Below are 19819 nucleotides of genomic sequence, written 5' to 3'. Positions count from 1 at the left end.
GTGCTGGCTGGAGTTGAGCTGCCTGACCCTGGAGTTGAGCTGCCTAACCCTAACCCTAACCCTAACCCTAACCCTAACCCTAACCCTAACCCTAACCCTAACCCTAACCCTACATTCCCTGGTTTTTGAAGATACAAACTCGCACACATTTGTGATACATATTTCTGCTTGTTTTACATGCAGTATTTGGTCAACGGTGTGTTCCCAACTGGACAACCATTGGGGAGGAAAGCGGCGCACAAATTTTCTAATCGTGTCTAGATTATCAATTTGGTGGAGATAGTCCATCTCAGAAAGTGTGTACATACAAGATGTCAAATCTGCTGAGAATTTTTATCCTTTTTGTACAAAGTAGGTCCATCTATGAGGTTTGCAATACTAGCAGCCGCAACCTGCATTTTTTGACCAAAATTGTCACGCAGCAATTTTCTGGCAGCATTGTATCCTTCTTCTGGAGGCATATACTGGCACCCACGAACCAAAATGTGGGCAGTACCTTGGGTGTAATGGAAAAGAAAAAACAACTTACGCTTGGGGTCATCTACGAGTAAGTCAATGATAGTGTCGAAGGCATCAATGAAGCTGCAGTAGTTTGAAGGGTTGCCGTCAAATATGGGAGGTTTAATGTCTAGGTTAGGTGTCTGGTTGATAGTTATGTTAGTTAGGTGAACTGGTGTTACTACAGGAAACATGTTCCACAGTGTTTGGAAGTTCGCTAACACTTTTACGAGAGTGTGGTGAGGGAGCAGAGTGGTTAGTAGAATGAGTAGGTAAGAATGGAGATTTAGAAAGATGTGCTGTAGAAGGTTTACCACTTGAGTCACATATAATTTTAGGCTGGACAGAAACATTGCTGGTGTCCAGCACAGGTTGAACATTAACTGAGGGTGTTGTACACACAGGTTCTAACACATTGTTACCATTAAATGTTGTTTCATTTAATTTAGTATTAAGCATAACATTTTTAACATCAGCTTTAACTTTAGAGTCAACAATGGGATGATTAGTGGCAACATTGTTTAAGCAAGATACAGATTTTTCTACAACAACATCATTTACACTAGAAATATTTTCTTCAGCACTTATCTCTGCGATGGTTTCACTGAGTTCGGCCTGTAGTCGTGCTTGCTCCAGTTCGCATTCATGTTGAATAAAGCGTTCTTCCCTTTCCCTTTGCTGCGCCAGTTGGGCTTGCTCAAGGTCATGTCTATCCTTAGCATGTTGCTTTTTCAGTTCAATAAATGTATTTTGTGATTTCAATCTGGCTTCGATAACAGCTTTTCTTGTTTTCGCACTCATTTTGGAGTAGCCGCTTATTGATGAGTCTCCACTTCTTAGGCTCCGATGACTGCTTGTTGATTGCTTGCTTTCAGCTTTCTTCAGCTTGAGTTCTTTTGATTTGGATCTGGTCATTATTGAGGTTGCCGACTTGTCTTCAGAGACAACTTCTTGATGAGTGACCAGAATTTGTTGTGAACCTTTTCCAGCTGAAGTAGCATTGCTTTGGATTGCAGATGGAGTGACATAATTTGAGACATCAGTGGAAGTTGATGCCTTTTCTTCCATGAGATTTGTCGTTGACATTATCTTCTCACAGGAGTGAATAAAGTTGAATTTGCATTTGATGCAAGTCAATTGATATTTCTTCAGAGAGACTCTCTTCTTCAGAATCAAATCAAACTGATATTAGTTCAGATCATGCGAACAACAATCTGAATCAACCTGGTCGCGAAACCCGAGAGTCTGCCTTTATAATCAACAGATTTCCGAAGTTAGAATTTATTCTTGTTTTTAATTTCGAAATATCGTTTGCTGCAATAAACATAAAATATGAATAAACAAAACATCTAGCAATTTAGTAAGCACACTAAGCAGGCCTACCACTTTAGACAATAATTATTCAAACAGGTTTCCAATATTTAATCAATTCAATTCAGAGTGTTAGGCTACATACAGCTACACTAAATACAATCATGAAGATTTGTTGACTTACATTTGATTTCGGCAGTCGGTTTCGAAACGCAGTGAAATAATTTTCTGTCAACTGACATAGAACATTTCTTAGTGGTTATTCAATGGCGTCACATCGGCGTACAAAACGGGTAGGCACTTTTACATCACCCACTCGTCGAAGAGCGCCTGCTTTTCAATGTGAAATTGCTTTGTGTTTTGTTTAGTCACAATTTTCCTTATAAACTCCATTGATTGCAGTCATTAAGATCCTTCTTGCACTCAGTTCAGTTGCAGAAGAAAAAATAGTATTAGCAGAGGGTGGGAATCGAACCCACGAAATCGAAATTACTACTCCTCTGCCCTAACCATTAGGCAACGGTGGTTGTGGCAAAGCAATCAGTTAAATTTCTTTGTATCAAAATTTTTCGATCAGAATATCACGTGACGAGTCACATGACTGAAATCAGCTGAATCGCGAGTGAACATGTCACGCATGATTGCGTACCTCTTCGACGAGTGGGTAATGTTAAAGTGCCTACCTACAAAACGGGTAGCCACTTTAACAAGTCGAAATTCTGCCACTGAAATTGATTAGAATGAAACCGCCAACCAATCACAAGCTACGGTTTAAGTGACGTAAAAAATGGCGAAAAGAAGATAATAGAAAGCAAATTAAGTGATGGTTTTTTTGTCAGCTGGTTGGCTTAGGGGTTAGGATTAGGGCTAGAAAGTAGTCATTTCATTGACGCGGGTTCGATTCCCACTACTGCTATTGCTCTTTTTCTTCTGTAATTACCAAATAAAGTTCAAAACAAGCATTAACTCTCTGGATGAGTGCGAGAAGGATCACAATTGGACGGTAGCCTCTTATAACATGTTCTGATTGGTTGGCGGTTGCATTCTAATCAATTTCAGTGGCAGAATTTCGACTTGTTAAAGTGGCTACCTACAAAACGAGGCAAAGTCAGAGTTTCCAAACAAATTTTTACTTTAATTTAAACAAATATGCGGGGAATAAAAATAGAGAAATTGGCATTAACAGCAGTTACTTTGAGAAATATGCTAACATGAATCCAAATCAATCGTGATGCACGCAAAACAAATAAATTTCGTAAGGTCGCAACTACGTAATAAAACGGTGAACAAGAAAAGCATTTTGAACAAATGTCAGTAAGTCCAACTAGCATAAATGTATATCAGGGATATCTAAAGAAGGGGGTACGAAGGCTTTATTACGTCTGACAATAGAAGGGCTTTTGTTTATCGTAAATAATCTGTGTTTATCGTAAGATGACAATTGGCACCGATAGTAGTTTAATAAATCTTGTTATGATAACTTGCATTGCGCTATTAGCATCAGGCCTGGATATTCACAGCATGCTCATGGTTGCTTGTTAATTCAACTACCCATATACCTCCTTTACATCTAGCCTACTGCAAAGGCTTTGTTAAAAAAAAAACAGCTTACTGGTAAATTTTCAACTGTCTTTTTAAATAAGTAGCCTATTCTTTAAATATGCTCTAAGTAACATTTGCTAACTGTCTTCTGTAGCTCATTGTACCAGCTGCACTACAAAACTTTCTACGATTTAAAAAAGAACTACATGTTTAAAGCACTACAAACTACCGCCCTGGTAGTGTCATGAGAATAAGGCAATCGCTGAGAGCCTTCATATCCCCTTCTCTAGATATCCCTGATGTATATGCCTTGTTACTTATTTTACGATAAGACTCAGTAAAAAACAAATCACAAGGGCAATCGAAAGAAGTGTTATTCGGTCCATCAGCTCAACAATTAAATAAATATAATGGTACAGATACCAAGTCCAAGTTCCGTCATTTCCATTGCGAAGATTTGTCTTTAATGAATAACGTTTCCAAAATTTTCAATTGCCTTTTGTCTTCTTCTCTCCCTAATATTTCAACTTCTTCAAAAATAAATCTGTGATCTGCACTGGTACGCAAGTGGTTTGCAACCTCGGAGTCTGTTGAATTTTGATTGACAGGCTTCTGTTTGGTAATTCTTGTGCATAGGATGATGCTGGCGTGCCGAAACCGTATATGTCGCTTGTGGAGTTGTGCTCAGCAACGACTCAATGAAGCTTGTAGCGTCAAGGATTGCAAAGTTCGAAAATCACACCCCGTTGATGAAATGTCAGTGAAAGACTGCTTGTGAATTTTCACATTGTAGCCTACTTGTCAAAACAATTATTGGACTTGTCATGCTCAGTTTCTTTTTTTTATCGGTACCTGGATGACAATAATGCCTTTGCCATGTAGCATACGCTGTATTAAAAGGTTTGAGTAGCACTGGCGCACTGCACCAGATGACACTACTAGACAGTACCAAACGTGTAAATTACAATAAAATCTACACGACCGCTGCCAATGCGAAGCCTTACTAATGCGAAGCCTACGTTTGTCCTGGAGCTTTGAAAACTAAGTTGTATTTTTGTGCAGGAACCATCAGTGATGAAACTTGGTTTAGAAATATCGCTAGAGCAGAAGCGGAAAAGCTGCTGCTGAACAAGAACGAGGTGAAGTGATCTTGATGTCTTGACCTAGGCCCAGTGCCGGTCTTTGGGGTGTGCAAACCGTGCGATCGCACAGGGCCCGCAAATTACTCAGAAAAATCAGTAATTTTGTCATTTCCAATGGAAAAATTCAACAAGTGAATTCAACAAAGGAATTAGCAACAAGAAAGACTCAACGGGTGCAACCTATTTCGTCCACCTGAAAAGATCGAGAAAAAAAACAACATAGCCGAAGTTGCTGATCGGAGTTGCCGCGAACATTTCAAATTTCTCTCGATCTTTTCAGGGGACGAAATTTGATTTTGTTACTCCGATTTCAGGTTACGAATTTTTCAGGGGACGAAATAGGTTGCATCTAGACTCAACATAGCTTTATTTCCGAAAAATGCCCAAGAATGCATGATCTTATCCTTTTGCCATGTCACCGGACAGCATCATTTTACAGTAATATTCATACCCAAATTTTGAACATGCTCTCAGAATGCCCCAAATTCAAAGCAATTTTTCAAAATTTTCTGGGGGAGGCCCCCCAGACCCCCCGCCGCTGGGTGCCGTCTTCGGCGATCACGCCGTGAGGCTTTGCCGCCGACCTTGAAACCACCCCTCCTCCCCTTTCAAAATACCTAGCTACGCTACTGAATTGGATCATTGTCATTGGGGCCCGCAAATCATATTCCGCACAGGGCCCGAAATACCCTAAGACCGGCACTGCCTAGGCCCATATATCATTCAAACAGAGATTTCTAAACAAGGGGATGCCTAACTCGCTGGAGCGTTGACAGAAAGTAGTAGTCCAGTTTTAATCTGGTGATGTCCCCGCTGCCGAGGGTGGCCGGATGCACCTCCAAATTCCGCAATCGCCTTCACACCCTGCCTCCACATCAGGCTTCTGTAGCCTACATGAGCACTCACTAGTACAGCGAGCAGTTGCGATTTGCTTAACCATAACGGTGTAGCTTCCACGCTAGCCATTAGACCATCCAATCAACAATATGTTTCTCGCCGCTGTACTAGTGAGTGCTCAGCCTTGTGCTGATAGCCGGGAAGAACGCCCCTTTCTTCACAATGTCCTCTGCCCTGGCGCCTGCTGGTTTTGTTGGCTCTTTTCTTTCCACAAAGATGAAAGTTAAACTGACTGGTAAAGCGGCGACGACGAGTTATGTGTCAACATCATAAAGGAAGACAGAAAGCGCCCTTGCAGGTTGCGCGAAAAGTAAAAAAAAAAGAAAAGCCCTTGCAGGGACGTCCTGTCACTTCCGTTCGTCGTAGGCTTCCTCGGGAGCTATGCCCCGACGAGCTCTGGCGGCCTTGGGCGTTCCTGCTCGTGGGGTGGCTAGAAAAGTGGCTTCCCTCTCAATCGAAGGATCCTTCCGCGTCTGGAAAGCTTGGAACGCCAGGCTCACTTGTGGAGGGGCTACGTCATAGAAAAGACGACTTCAGCGATCAGAAACGTTGCAGTAAGTATCCGAGCGCGCAAGACAGCAAACCGTTTAGACGTCATACGTAACCTTATAGCAACTGTCTTAAAATTCATCACCTTCTTCTTCTTCGTTTGAACCTTGTTCTTCGCCACTTCAAGGGTCGAGGGGCTCTGCCTTTTACCACCCTTGGGCAGTGGCGGCGACGCGGTCTAAATGTTTGGGCAGGTGTCGAGCAGCCATTGAATTGATTTGTCATCCAATTCACGCAGTCCACGCACACCATTTGGCGCATGGTAGATGGCGCAGTTACAGATGGTGTGGTCTGCGGTTTGTTCCTCCATGCCACACTCACAGATCGCGGATGGAGCCATCCCCCATTTGTGCATGTTGAAGCGAAATAGTCCGACGCCAGTACGCAGGCGGTTGAGCCGCACCCAGGCCTTCCTTGGCAAATGCATTCCGGCTGGGTGGTGGCTGGTGTCGGAGATGAAACTTTGGAGTCTTGAAGAGTTCTTCTTCCACTCCGAGCTCCATTGGTGGTCCGCCCAGGTTGCCGCACTGATGGATTGGTCTTCAGCACTTTTCATCAGGAGTTGTGCGGCACGTACAAATGGGTGTCTCGATTTCAGTCGCCGAGGTTTCTCGTTCACAGACTCGTAGAGACTTGAGTAGAGTAAGTGGCTGGGGTTCGTAGCTCGACGAGAGAGAGACAGGATGGCTTCTTCACGACGAAGCTCAGCTGGTTGGATGCCTGCAAGGACAGGGAGATTTTCCGATGGTGTAGGTCGCAGGCATCCTGTCACGATACGCAAGGCGTCGTTTATGGCACTGTCGATTTGATGGCAGTGGGCACTGCGGCTCCAGACAGGTGCACAGTATTCTGCTGGAGCGTGAACTAGCGCGATGGTGGCAATGCGCAGGGTATCAACTCCGGCTCCCCAGCCAGAGCCGGCCAGACGCCTTAGCAAAGCTGTGCGTGTTGAGATCTTTTTGCGTAGTGACTCCAAATGTTGACGGTAAGTGAGCGACCTGTCCAAGACTACCCCTAGATATTTAGGGTTTGGGCAGAAGGGCAGGGTTTTTCCATTGGTGCTGATCTTGAGCTCACGCTTTGCTTCCCGGTTGTTTAAGTGGAAGGCTGTCGTCACTGTTTTGGTTTCGCTGAGCTTCAGTCTCCATCTCTGGAGGTATACCGAAAGTGTCGACATGTCCTGGTTTAGAGTCCCTTCTAATGTTTCCCAATGATTCGACAAGTGTAGAATGGCCAAATCATCGGCATAGGCGTACTTTGCGGATACCGTGATTGGCAAGTCGTGGGTGTAGATGTTAAACAGAAGGGGGGCCAGGACAGATCCCTGAGGGACGCCATTTTTAAGGCGTCGTAACCTGCTTGGTTTACCACTTCCGGTGGTGAGAGTAAAGCTTCTGTTGTAAACGAGCTCCATGATCATGCGGACCATGTGCCTGTCCGGGAGCAGGCGGAGCAGTTTGCAGGTGAGGCCTTGGTGCCATACAGTGTCGTATGCAACTGTGAGGTCGAGAAACACAGCACCAGCCTTCTTCTTTGCCTCAAAGCAGTCTTCGATGTCTTGAGTCAAGAGAGTGACTTGGTCCACAGTAGATCTTCCATGTCGAAAACCAGCTTGCTCCCGGGGCAAGAGTGGGTCTATAATTGGTTCGACTCGAGTGTAGATAAGACGTTCGAAGATTTTAAAAGGGATGCAGAGAAGAGATATAGGTCGATAGCTCTTCGGATCCTCTTGTGGCTTATGAGGCTTAGGGATCGCGACTACTTTGGCTCGTCTCGCATGGAGTACAAGTTCGGGGCAGATGTTATCGGGACCAGGGGCCTTACGGGTCTTAGTAGATTGTAGGGCAGCGGTGAACTCATCCGACGTAAACTCATCAGAGATGCTTTCCTCGTCTGGTGTTGGGATTTTCCAGAGATCAGACGTTTCCCTCTTTACAAGTTTGGAGAACTTGCGATCGCCTATTTTGTAGGTCCCATTTTTCACCAGTTCTGATGCGATGTTATTGGCAGTAACGCGGCATTGGCGGGAGGGTCGTGCTGAACGACCAGTAAGGTTATTGACAGTACTCCATGCTATCCGGCTAGAGTGTGTAAAGTCGATAGTGTTGACGGTGTTTTTCCATCTCTCAAGCCTCCTTGAGTCTAGCCGATCGAGCAGTTTTGTTGCGGCTGAGGTAGAGGCAGCACCTGGTGAGGCACGAACATAAGAGCGGTATAAATTTTCGCACTCTGAATCCCAGCACGGCGTGTAGTTCTTTCGGCGGCCGCGAGGGATAGCTTGTTTAGCTGCGGATTTGATAGCACGGCAGAAGTCTTGGTAGGCCTCATCCACGTTGGCGGTAGAAGGTGATGGTAGTTCCGCCACATTTTGATTGGTTATGAGGCTGTAGCGATTCCAATTGGCCTTTCTAAAGTTCCATCGCTTCACTGGGGCACTTGGGATGGGAGAGACAAGCTTAGGAGCAGTGATAAGCGAAGGTCGGTGTTGGGAACGTGGGAACTTCTCCAGCACACGTCTATCAGGAAGAGAGCTGTCTGTGTCCATGCTTGCAAAGGCCAAGTCAGGGTTGGTGCCCGTTCCCCAGCGTCCGGACCAGAAGCTGGCTGGATCTTTTGGGTTGTAGAGGAGGGCGAGGTTGTTGTTCGCAGCCCAAGTAGCCAGGCTTTCTCCGTCGCTGTTGATGTATTTGTAACCCCAGTCGGTGTGCTGGCAGTTAAAGTCACCAGCATAGATACTGGGTGAGGGGAATGCGGGTATAGATGATGGGTTCAGGCGTGAGGATGGTGGCTTGTATACATTGATGATGTTGTAATTTTCAATGCTCACACAAACCCATTCTATTTCTTCATTGACTGAGGAGTTTGCAAGCGTCCAGTTCAAGCTCTCATGGACGAACGTGGCGAGGCCATGTTTCCTGCTTTGGGTTGACCCAGCTAGTGAATAGTGTGGAATTACTAGCTTGTCTGCAGAAGTGCAGTGGGTCTCCTGGAGGAGGATGACAAGAGCTCGGTTCTTATGAGCGAGCTGCTCGATCACATCAATCTTGCTGGATGTGATGCCCTCAGCGTTCAGCTGTAAGATGGTGGGACGACGGTACTTGTCGGCAGTGGGACTGCCGCGCTCTGAAAAGAGCGGTTCTCGTAGGTTCATCACCTCATGTCTATAAACCAGTGTCATCTTTTTTATAATGCTCCAGTCTCATCAAACCCAAGCATTCAAAAATGAACAAAGAAAAGGAATAAAACGTCTCATGTACATTGTGAATCGAGACTGGGGTAGAAACCCTGTCTACAGAGACTATTTGAACTGAGCACTAGCAAACTTGTATAAAAATGCAATGTATGAATGGGAGCTAGCAAATATGTGCAACAAAGGCAAAAACTTGGTCACCCAGGTCGTACATGGCCGAGAGGCATAAAGGAAAGAAAGTACACAAACAAAGATGAAAAACAAAAGGTTCAAACCTAAGCAAATACCAAATCACCAGGTAACACCAAACAGGAATCAGAGAACAATAGCCAACAATGGCGTTTATGACTGATTGATTGAATCTTTATCCTCGGACTGGGAAAGCTTCTTGCAGAGCTTAATCCTGGCAGTTTCGCATACTTGTAGAGGCTTTAAATCACTGACGCAGGCCCGGTCACCGAGATTGACAGAGTGAAGTTTCCGATTGTTAAAGTCTTGTTGCCGGGAAACTATTCCATCCATTAGATGCCGCTGAATGGAGAGCAGTCCTTAACGTGCGTTGCTCAAGCGCACACCCCGAGAGTTAATTGTGTTTTTCAGCAGGTGATCAAAAACTGATTTAAATTTAACAATGTTCCAGTGCTGTTCCAGTGCTGAAACATAAAAACAATGTTAAAAGATTAAAACACACATTTACTTACAGTGCTCTTTCCATGGTGGACAATAACCAAAAAACTAAATTTATCGAAATCTACAAGGCGTCAGGCGTGCCTTGCGGAAGGCGGTAGAGAGCACCAACAAAACAAAAAAGGAAGCAAAGGAAACTGGCCGCTACACCCGCCCCAATGTAACCATGCCATCAAATGGTTATATTAAAGTTAAAGTACACGCACAGAAGTATGGCTAACATCCAAAAAAAGGGTTACAAAGAAAAACAAAAAACATTAATGTCGTCGTGTGAGCTTCTGGGGCCGAGGGTCTATCCTTTTACCACCCCAGATTCACGATGTTCCCGGACTACACTGGAAGACTGCTAGAGAGCAGCCAGTCTTTAGTTTCATCATCCATGACGCGCAGACCTTCGACTCCGTCAGGTGGCTTGAAGATGGTACAATCATTGATGATGTAGTCTGCGGTCTGTTCCTCGGCATCACATTCACAGGAGGAGGAAGAAGCCATTCCTCATTGGTGCATGGTTGAGCGGAAAAGCCCGACGCCCGTACGGAGACGGTTGAGGCGCACCTGTCTCCGTAGTGTCAGGCCGATGGGCGTGTGTCGGCGTCGCGGATGAATGAATGGGGTCTGGTGGTGCTTGACCTCCATTCAAAATTCCATTTATGGTCCGCCCAAGTAGCCGCAGAGATGTCTTGTTCATCAGCTTCGTTGATAAGAAGCCGAGCGGCTGGCACGAATGGGTGTCTTGATTTCAGTCGACGGGGGTGCCCGTTTGGGAAGGCAGAGATCTTGTTGTGGAGAAGATGGTTAGGCTCCAGTGCCCGTCGACCGAGGGACAGAGTGGCTTCTTCGCTACGAAGCTCAGCAGGTTGGATGCCAGCGAGAATGGGGAGATTTTCCAATGGTGTGGGGCGCAGGCATCCGGTCACTGTGCGCAGGGCGCTGTTTATAGCAGTGTCGATGTTGTGGCAGTGAGCACTGCGGCACCAGACAGGTGCACAGTACTCTGCTGAAGAGTAGACAAGGGCTAAGGCTGCAAAGTGTCAGCCCTCGCCCCCCAGCTAGAGCCTGCCAGGCGCTTCAGTAGTGCAGCGCGGGGTGTCAGTTTCTTGCGCAGTGACACCAAATGGTGGCGGTATGTGAGCGATCTGTCTAGTGTCACCCCAAGATACCTTGGCTCGGGGCAGAAGGACAGAGGTTTTCCGTTGTTGTGGACATGTAGCTCACGATCAGCTTCCCGATTGTGTAGGTGGAAAGCTGTCGCCACAGCTTTGGTTTCGCTGAGTTTCAGTCGCCAGTTCTGGAGATAAGCTGAGATGGTTTGCATGTTCTGGCTCAAGGTGTCTTCTAGATTTTCCCACATTAATGTAAGATGACGAGTCAGGCTCTAGCGTTACGACTGTGTGATTGAAGACACACAAGATCAAAACAAGCCAATGACACGAAAGTTGGGAATACAATAAAAACGCATGCACACACATAATGCAAAACAATTCGTCGTATAATAGTCTCTTACTCCACGGCCTCCAACAGGCAGAGTTTTCGCACATCTCGACGGAAAGTCGAACTTGCAGTTTTAATCTTTACAGTCCGCACAGTACCGTGCTCGTCGTGGTAAGCTTCGATGACGCGCGCTTTGGGCCACAGTCCTCTTTTCAACGACTCGTCGACCATCAAGACTAAATCACCATCGCGAAGATTCCTGGCAGGTTGGAGCCAACGCTGTCGGACTTGTAGTGTTGGCAGATAACTCTTTACCCATCGATTCCAGAACTGACTGGCGAGGTAGTTCACCAGTTGCCAGGACCTCTTGTAGCCATCTGACTTCAAAAATTCGTCTGGTGGTAGAGAATTGTCTATCTTCCCAAGCAAAAGGGCGTTCGGCGTCAAGGCGTCCATGTCGTCCCAGTCGGAACTCACTGGTGTCAAGGGGCGCCCATTGAGAATTCGCTCCACTTCGGTAACAAACGTCAGAAGTTCTTCATCACCTAAAGCCTTTTCATCAGTTAATGCACATAGGATTTTACGAACCGATCTTGTCATTCTCTCCCATATGCCACCTTGATGGCTCGCGGCTGGAGTGTTAAACTTCCATTCAATCCCACGGCAACTCAGCTTGTTGGCAATTAGGTTTGCATTCATCTTCTTCAGACCTTCTTTGAGCAAGCGGTCGGCGCCAACAAAGTTGCTGCCATTGTCACTGACAATCTGATTTGGAGTACCACGGCGACAGGTAAACCTTTGCAAGGCTTGAAGAAAGGAAGCAGTTTCAAGAGAATGAGAGATTTCTAAGTGAATGGTTCTAGTGGCCAGACAGGAGAAAACACAGATGTAACGCTTAACCATGCTTCGACCACGTTTGACGAGGATAGGCCCCATGTAATCTACCCCAGTGCACGAAAATGCCGCATTCCCGGGAGCTACGCGGAACTCTGGAAGGGCTGCCATTAGCTGTTGGCCACGAGAGGCGCCAATGCTGCGACATTTTAAGCATTTCCTTAAAAACCTTTTTACTGATGAGTGGCCCTTAACAATCCAAAAAATTTCACGGGTGGCATTAAGTGTGTGTAATGTGCCATAGTGTCCTTCTCTACAATGGAAAAAATCTACAATGAGGCCTGTGACATGATGATTACTAGGCAAGACAATGGGGTGCCTCATTTCCAAGCAAAAAGGTGATCTCTGCAGACGACCCCCAACCCGTAAAATGCCATGCACAATGATGGGACAAAGCTTGCGCAGAGGGGAGAACTTAAGGTTCACAGTAGGGGTATGACTTGAAGAAGCATTAAAGGTCTCGTGATGAGGCAGCTGCGCCATCTCTCTAGCAAAGGTCTGCTTCTGCACAAGCCTCACTATGTCGTCTGCTGCCTCGTCTAGCTCCTGGGCCGTCAAGTTTGCTTTACTTGGTTCCTTAAAGGTACTTCTCTTGACACTAGATTTCAAAAATTGCTTGAAACGTCGCATCCAAGCCACAGCTCTTTTAAGGCGAAGGTATGAGGAGAAGTGATGCAACAGGCGATCCAGCGCGGTGGTATGATCGTCAGACTGCATGGTTAATGCATTGATGCGATACTGCCTTTTCAACTCGGGATCACTGCTTGCCACAAAAGGCACCGGATTGGGAAAAGAAGGCCAGCCAGTTTCACTCATTTAAAAAAAATCTGGACCCGTAAACCAGTTTCTAGCTTTGTCAAGTAAGTCCGGCATGATACCCCTAGAAGCCAGGTCACTAGGATTGTTTGTGGTATTGACATACCGCCACTGAGAAGGTTCTGATCCAGAGTGGCTGAATCACGATCCAGAGTCATCCAGAGATCCAAAGATGGCAGCAATTCTCTTAGCAACAAAAACCTGAAACCTAGTTGAAGCATTTTGAATGTACTGCAGCACCGAAGTTGAATCTGTCCAAAAGGTTGTGGTACTGATCACTACATCAAGCTTTTTCCTGAGAAAAGTAACAAGGAATGGTCTGAGGAATGGTCAAGGAAAAGTAACCGAGGAATGGTCTGAGACTTTAAAGGGGCTACTCTCGACTTTCCCATAAGAAAGGAAACCTGCACATTGCCACAACTGTCAACCACTCACAAGTAAGCCACTGCGCCATAACCTGTCTGACTCGCATCACAAAAACAGTGGAATTGAGCATTGTCAACTGCTAAACTGGTATTGCAGAGGCAGCGTGGGATAGAGATGCCCTCCAACTGAGGGAGGCGACTAAGCCATTGTTCCCAGATTTTATGCTGATTTGACGGAATAGTTTCATCCCAACCCAGCCCATTGCATGTGTACCTTCACAGGGAGGACAAAGAGCTGCACGATGCCTAAAGGATCATACAATTGGCTAACCATCAATAGAATTCCACGACGGGTGGCTGGGCGTGGCTGAATGTTGACCTTAATGACAAGCAGAAGTGGGCAGTAGCGCGCTACTTTTGTAGCGGCGCTACTAGCGGCGCTATTTTTTGGTAAAAGTAGCGGTAGCGGCGCTATTTTTTAGTTGGAATAGCGGCTGCAGTAGCGGCGCAATTTTTATTCCAAAGTAGTGGTAGCGGCACTACTTTTTTTCAGTCGCACTCCCGCTACCCGCTACTTTTTAATTTAAATTGAAAAAAATGCTTGTGTTTTTTGCAATACTGGCGTGGTCAAGCAGCTATATAATCGGCTTGGTTGCAAAGTTTTGGTCTTTTCTAGCTGACGTCAACTTCTTCGGCGAATATCTCCGTGTGATGAAGCCTATCTGCCAGGCTTTAGACATTCTCCAGGGCGAGTCCAAGGCATAATTACGGAGTTTTGCTTCCAACCATCACAATTTGCGGGAAGAAGTTGACCGAGATCAGTGATCTTGTGACCTGTGAAGAGTTGAAAGTGAAAGTCTTTGAAGGGGTGAAGAAACGATTCAACAAGTGCTTCAACAACATGAAATGCGTTATGGCATGATGTCTTCATCCCTCTTTCAAGACGTCGTGGCTACAATTTCTGCACTACGTTTCCACGGATGATGCTGACGCACTGCGAGAAAAAGTCAAGACAGATGTAATTCGACTGTTGCGGGAGACATCAAGCCAGGTTGATACCGAGAAGAGTGACACCAACACCAGTCATGACTCTGAGGATGTACTTTTTGAAGTGTTTGCGCCATCCCGTGAAACGTCGGTGCAGAAGGAAGCAACAATTGTGGACGTCTTTTTTTCGGACAAAGTCCTTGAGCTTTTCGAATACCGAGTTAAAACATCTTTTCATTAAACAGACATAACTCAGCAACAACACTACATTTAACATTATAAAAACAAAAAACAAAAAGCGAACGTTTTCGGCTAGTCATATAGCCCTTTTCAAGCCTATAAGAAATACATTATTAAAAGAAATGCTAAAGAATCATATAGTATCACAGCAAAAATATGGTCAAAGCTAAACATTTGAGAAACTGCCTCGCTCACACAAAATGATAACTGAAAATTACACAGCACAACGGGTCAAGTATTTCAGAGGTAAAATTAATTGATTGTTCAGACAAGGACTCAGGCAGATTACGCAAGAAAGACAGAAGCACAAGAGATAGTGGCACAAAACAAAGTGAATGCGAGAAACACAAGACGTGATTATCAAAAAACTGCTAAAAGGTAAGAAGCTCCGCAAGCAAATAATTGCCTGTTGAGCCCTGGGTTTAAAGATTTGATGATCAATGCCTCGTGAATCTTGGTGTCGAATTCGGACAAACACTTACGAACAATTTTGAAAGACTGCAAAGACGGTTTATTGTTAGAGCACGATTGGCAGTTTCTAATATGGTCTTTAATTGCACTGTTTTTATTAAAATTAGCTAAATTCAAATGCTCTCCCACTCTCGTCACCAAATGTCACCAAATGTCGTCACCAAATGTCGTCACCAAATGTCGAGACTTTTCATTAAATACAACACCCCCACTCCTTCCAGTGCTGCGGTGGAAAGACTTTTCTCTGTTGGAAAAAATGTGCTCAAGCGAAAGCGGGCAGGACTTAGTGACACTCATTTTGAAATGCTCGTGTTTTTGAAAAATGCGTAACAATAAATTTCCCTTAGAATGTGTTTTCTATAACGACGTTAAAATGACAGCGTAGGCTAAACGAATAACATTCGTTTTCAAGGTCATTTTTGCGTCACTAGGGACTTGAGTGTTTCCTAGTGTCATTTTAGACAAAAGTAGCGGAAGAAATAGCGGTAGCGCGCGCTACTTTGGCCTGAGTAGCGGTAGCGGGTAGCGCACTACTTTTGTAAATTGGTAGCGGGTAGCGGTAGCGCGCGCTACTTTGGCCCAAGTAGCTGTAGCGGGTAACGCGTTACCTTAAAAGTAGCGGGTGCCCACCTCTGATGACAAGACTGTCTGTCTGGGTGTTCCAGTGCACGCCCAAGGTCTTCTTGTCCTCTGTTGCCTCCAAGTCCAAGTTGATGCTGGCTGATAAACAGTCTTCACTTGGAAAGGCCTCTATAGTACCTTACTCGAATTGCTTCGCAGTTTTACAAGATCAAAACCACCACACTTTAATAAGGCCCGCAACTGAGTTACAATCAGTACGGCTTCAGGGACACTTTTAAAAGATTTGAGAAAGTCATCTACATAGAAATTTCGACGAATAGCATCTAACACAACAGGTCCCTTGTTCAGCATGTTGTCAGTTGCAACCTACCTTAAAGCAAACCCACAACAACTGGGAGATGAGACTGCACCGAAAAGATGAACCAGCATTTGATAATCTTCTGGGTCCCTAGACAGGTCGCCATTGGGCCACCAAAGAAACCTAAGGCTGTCACTATCGTTAGGGGGCACCAACACCTGATGAAACATTGATTTTATGTCCCCTACCAATACAAATGGATTAGTGCGGAAACGGTTAAGAACTCCAACAAGGTTGCTGATGTGGTCTGGTCCAGATAACAATGTTCCATTCAACGATTTTTCTTTGTATTGGGCTGCGCAGTCAGACAACTCTGAATTTTCCACTGGTTGAAAAGTGGGGAATGTACCAGGTTTTATTTGTTGGTGCCAATCGGTCTTCAGGAACCTTTTGTGCATGTCCGTTTATGATATACCCAGAAAGTTTATCCTTGTATTGTTGAAATAACCCATCATCTTTTAGAAATCTCTGCTGTAAATACATTAATCTCTTGTAAGCTATAACACGATTGCATGGTAACTCTGTGTTTTCTGACTTCCAGGGCAAGGCAATCTCATAGTGGCTTTCTACTCTTTTCACTGACTTCTCAATCAGCGAAACAGCCTTTTTGTCATTGATGGAAAGAAAAAAACCATCAACATTAGGGCCATCATTGAAGTCATGGTTATACATACGTTCCATCTGAGCATGGAGAAGAGAGCTGTCTTTATGAATAAAGTTAACATACGCCAAGCTACTGTTAGGAACTTGGTCATTAATCGGGCCTACCAGAGTCCATCCAAGTTCAGTCTTCAATGCTACAGGACCTCCAAGCGGACTTTCTCTGCGCTCCAGTGAACGGTGGGCAACTTGCACATCTGCACCGATCAAGATCTCCACTTTCTCACCCACAAGCTCTGGGAATCTCACATCGTTCATGTATGCCCGTCCTTCCGTGTCCCTCATTGTAGGGATGCTGTCACTTCACTCTGGTAAGTTAGCAACAACAAGTACATTTTTCAAGGGCACCATAGTGCTCTCATTGATGCCTTTAACCAAAAAGGAAAGCCTGTACCCTTGCTCTACACAAGTGCCACTTAGGCTACAGTAGAAAGAGAGTACTTCACATTTTGTCCTTTCATTTGCAGCCGATCCATTAAACTAGTGGAGCACAATGTGGTATTAGACCCTTCATCCAAAAACGCATATGTGCTAATACAATGCTGGCTATCACTTCCATACACTGTGACAGGAACAACCTTTAACTTCACCATACCATCCCCTCGGGAGCACACATCGCTACTTGCGCAAGTGACCGCTACGTCTTCAGTATCACCTTCAATAATCATGTTCGTGGACACCCTTGGATGCTCTTCATTCCCACCATGCAAGGGGCCTTGCTCTCCTTCTCTCCCATGCAATCTTCCGTTATGAAGCAGGGAGTGATGTTTCTCTGGACATATCCCACACTTGCTATTGCTTTGGCAACGACGAACGAAGTGGTCTCCTAGATAGTTGAAGCACAACCGATGGTCCAACACCAACTTCCATTTTGATCTTGGGGCATATGATGGAAGTTTTTGCAGTCAGCTAACATGTGATTTTCGGTGCAAACCACACATTTAGATCTCTCTATCGGTGCGCCATGGGTGAAGTATGAGGATGCCCCTGTACTCCGCCAGTTAGATGCATCCGGCTTCAATTTATCTTTCCTTTGGCCAATTAATTGACCAAGAAAGCTTCGGTCAACTTCGGCGCGAGCTTGAAGAAACTCGGTCGCAGTCGCAGAATTTAACCCTGTGACCAGCTCCTAACAGCGAACTTGCTTTGCTAGCAAAAGCCTGCTGTAGATGGACTGGAAGCCTGCTGAAGATCTTTCCAATTGTCTGTTGTGTATCCAGATCAGACATCTCATAACCCTTGCAAGCCATTTCACAATTTCTCATCTCCCTGGCCAATCTGTTTATACCAGCAGGATCATTGGCCCTGATTGGTGGACCTTCAGTTAACTTGCTTACATAAGCACCAACAATGGTATGCCGTTGGCCATAGTGGGACTCCAGTAACTTCCTTGCTTCTTGGTAGCCATGCTCAGAAGAGAAACACAGTACACAGCTCGCAATGCAATCTCTTGCATCACCTGTACACTACAAGAAGATATAAGTCGATCCAGTTTAATAGCTGGATCCAACACACCTCGTATGACAAAGGAATCAAAATGAGAAATGAATTGATGGTACTTAGTAGGCGTACCATCAAACAATTCTTCCTCACGCAAGGATTGGCTTTGATATTGCATGGAACAAGCCATGCTGTAAATAGCGTTGGCTAAGGAATGTGACTCACCAAGACTGGGTGCTTGTAAGCTTGACCCACAAGGCGTCTGCATGTGGCAGAATTGACAGATTCTGGTGTCCATGAGTGGTAAACACCTGACGAATGTTCACCAGTTGCAGGTACTGGCTACTGCTTGTCGTTTTGGTGAGACTTTGGGTCGTCGCGGCAAGAAGTCCAACTTCCCCTGTTTGGGTCGTCGTGGCAAGAAGTCCAACTTCCAACTTCCCCTGTTTGGTCGAGAGTGATAAAGTCACTTTTATCGGTCGCTTTGGAGGATTTTTTAAAGACTTGCTTTGGATCCGTTTGACTCGCAGACACTAATGGAGAGGTAGATTGGTTTTGGTTAGGGGCACTCAGCTCATACTCTAGTATGGCTTCACGAGCCAATCTACGCATTCTTTCCCTGGTGCCGCTAGAGGGACAAAAGGGTTTATCTACCTGATTGAGAGATGAGTGCATGGCACCAGGGCCAACAGTCTTGTGTTGTTTTGTATATGTCGCACACCGGCTATCCATTGCCAGTTTCAGTGAATTCAACCTCTCACACTGAGCTCTGACAATGGATTTCCTTTCCATGTGCACATTGCTTGAAGGAATGGTACTCATAAGATCCAAGCATTCAAGCAAGCACACATTGTGTCACTATGACTATCGAAAAAAATCTATTTCTAGTTCTCTGACCTTAGGAGCGCTAAAACCATCAGCTATGGCAGCTAAAACATTTCTTTCAGATTCGAGCAATCCCCCTCATTTTAGTATTGTATATTGCTTCTAAACTTGGAAAGTCTACGACCAAAGGGGCAATTAGGAATTGTCTGATACATGTTTAAAAGAATTAAGACCTAAAAAAGTAGTTTAAACCAACAAAGGATATGTCCTACTGTTAAATTTAAATGATGTAGAAACCCTGTCTACAGAGACTATTTGAACTGAGCACTAGCAAACTTGTATAAAAATGCAGTGTATGAATGGGAGCTAGCAAATATGTGCAACAAAGGCAAAAACTTGGTCACCCAGGTCGTACATGGCCGAGAGGCATAAAGGAAAGAAAGTACACAAACAAAGATGAAAAACAAAAGGTTCAAATCTAAGCAAATACCAAATCACCAGGTAACACCAAACAGGAATCAGAGAACAATAGCCAACAATGGCGTTTATGACAAATTAATTGTGTCTTTCAGCAGGTGATCAAAAACTGATTTAAATTTAACAATGTTCCAGTGCTGAAACATAAAAAAAATATTAAAAGATTAAAACACACATTTACTTACAGTGCGTCAGGCGTGCCTTGCGGAAGGCGGTAGAGAGCACCAACAAAACAAAAAAGAAAGCAAAGGAAACTGGCCGCTACAACTGGTTTAACAGCAATTAAGTAACTTCAATCATCACTAGATCTCTATGTATTAATCAATCAATTGTTTCGAATTATCTTACGCTGCCTTCGCCTTGTAACGCTGTTCTTGCCCGCTCGGATCAACCTCGCTCTGCTTTCAACGCATTGATCTACACGATCCCCTGATCAACTCGATGCAGCCTCAAAATT

General features: G+C 45.0%; 1 protein-coding gene across 1 annotated transcript in view; it reads left to right on the top strand.

Moving 5' to 3' along the window:
• LOC145782352 (SH3 and PX domain-containing protein 2B-like) overlaps positions 1 to 19819 on the top strand; it is a 67169-nt gene that overhangs the window by 37675 nt on the left and 9675 nt on the right. Inside the window, exon 13 of the mRNA XM_082594136.1 lies at positions 4414 to 4490. Coding sequence (XP_082450262.1) covers positions 4414 to 4490 — 77 coding nt within the window. The remainder of the gene's footprint in view (positions 1 to 4413; positions 4491 to 19819) is intronic.

The sequence above is a fragment of the Aplidium turbinatum genome, chromosome 13 (assembly GCF_918807975.1).
Source record: "Aplidium turbinatum chromosome 13, kaAplTurb1.1, whole genome shotgun sequence".
Taxonomy (NCBI): domain Eukaryota; kingdom Metazoa; phylum Chordata; class Ascidiacea; order Aplousobranchia; family Polyclinidae; genus Aplidium; species Aplidium turbinatum.
The sequence above is the reverse complement of the archived record's forward strand: the minus strand, read 5'-3'. Positions and strand labels throughout refer to the sequence as shown.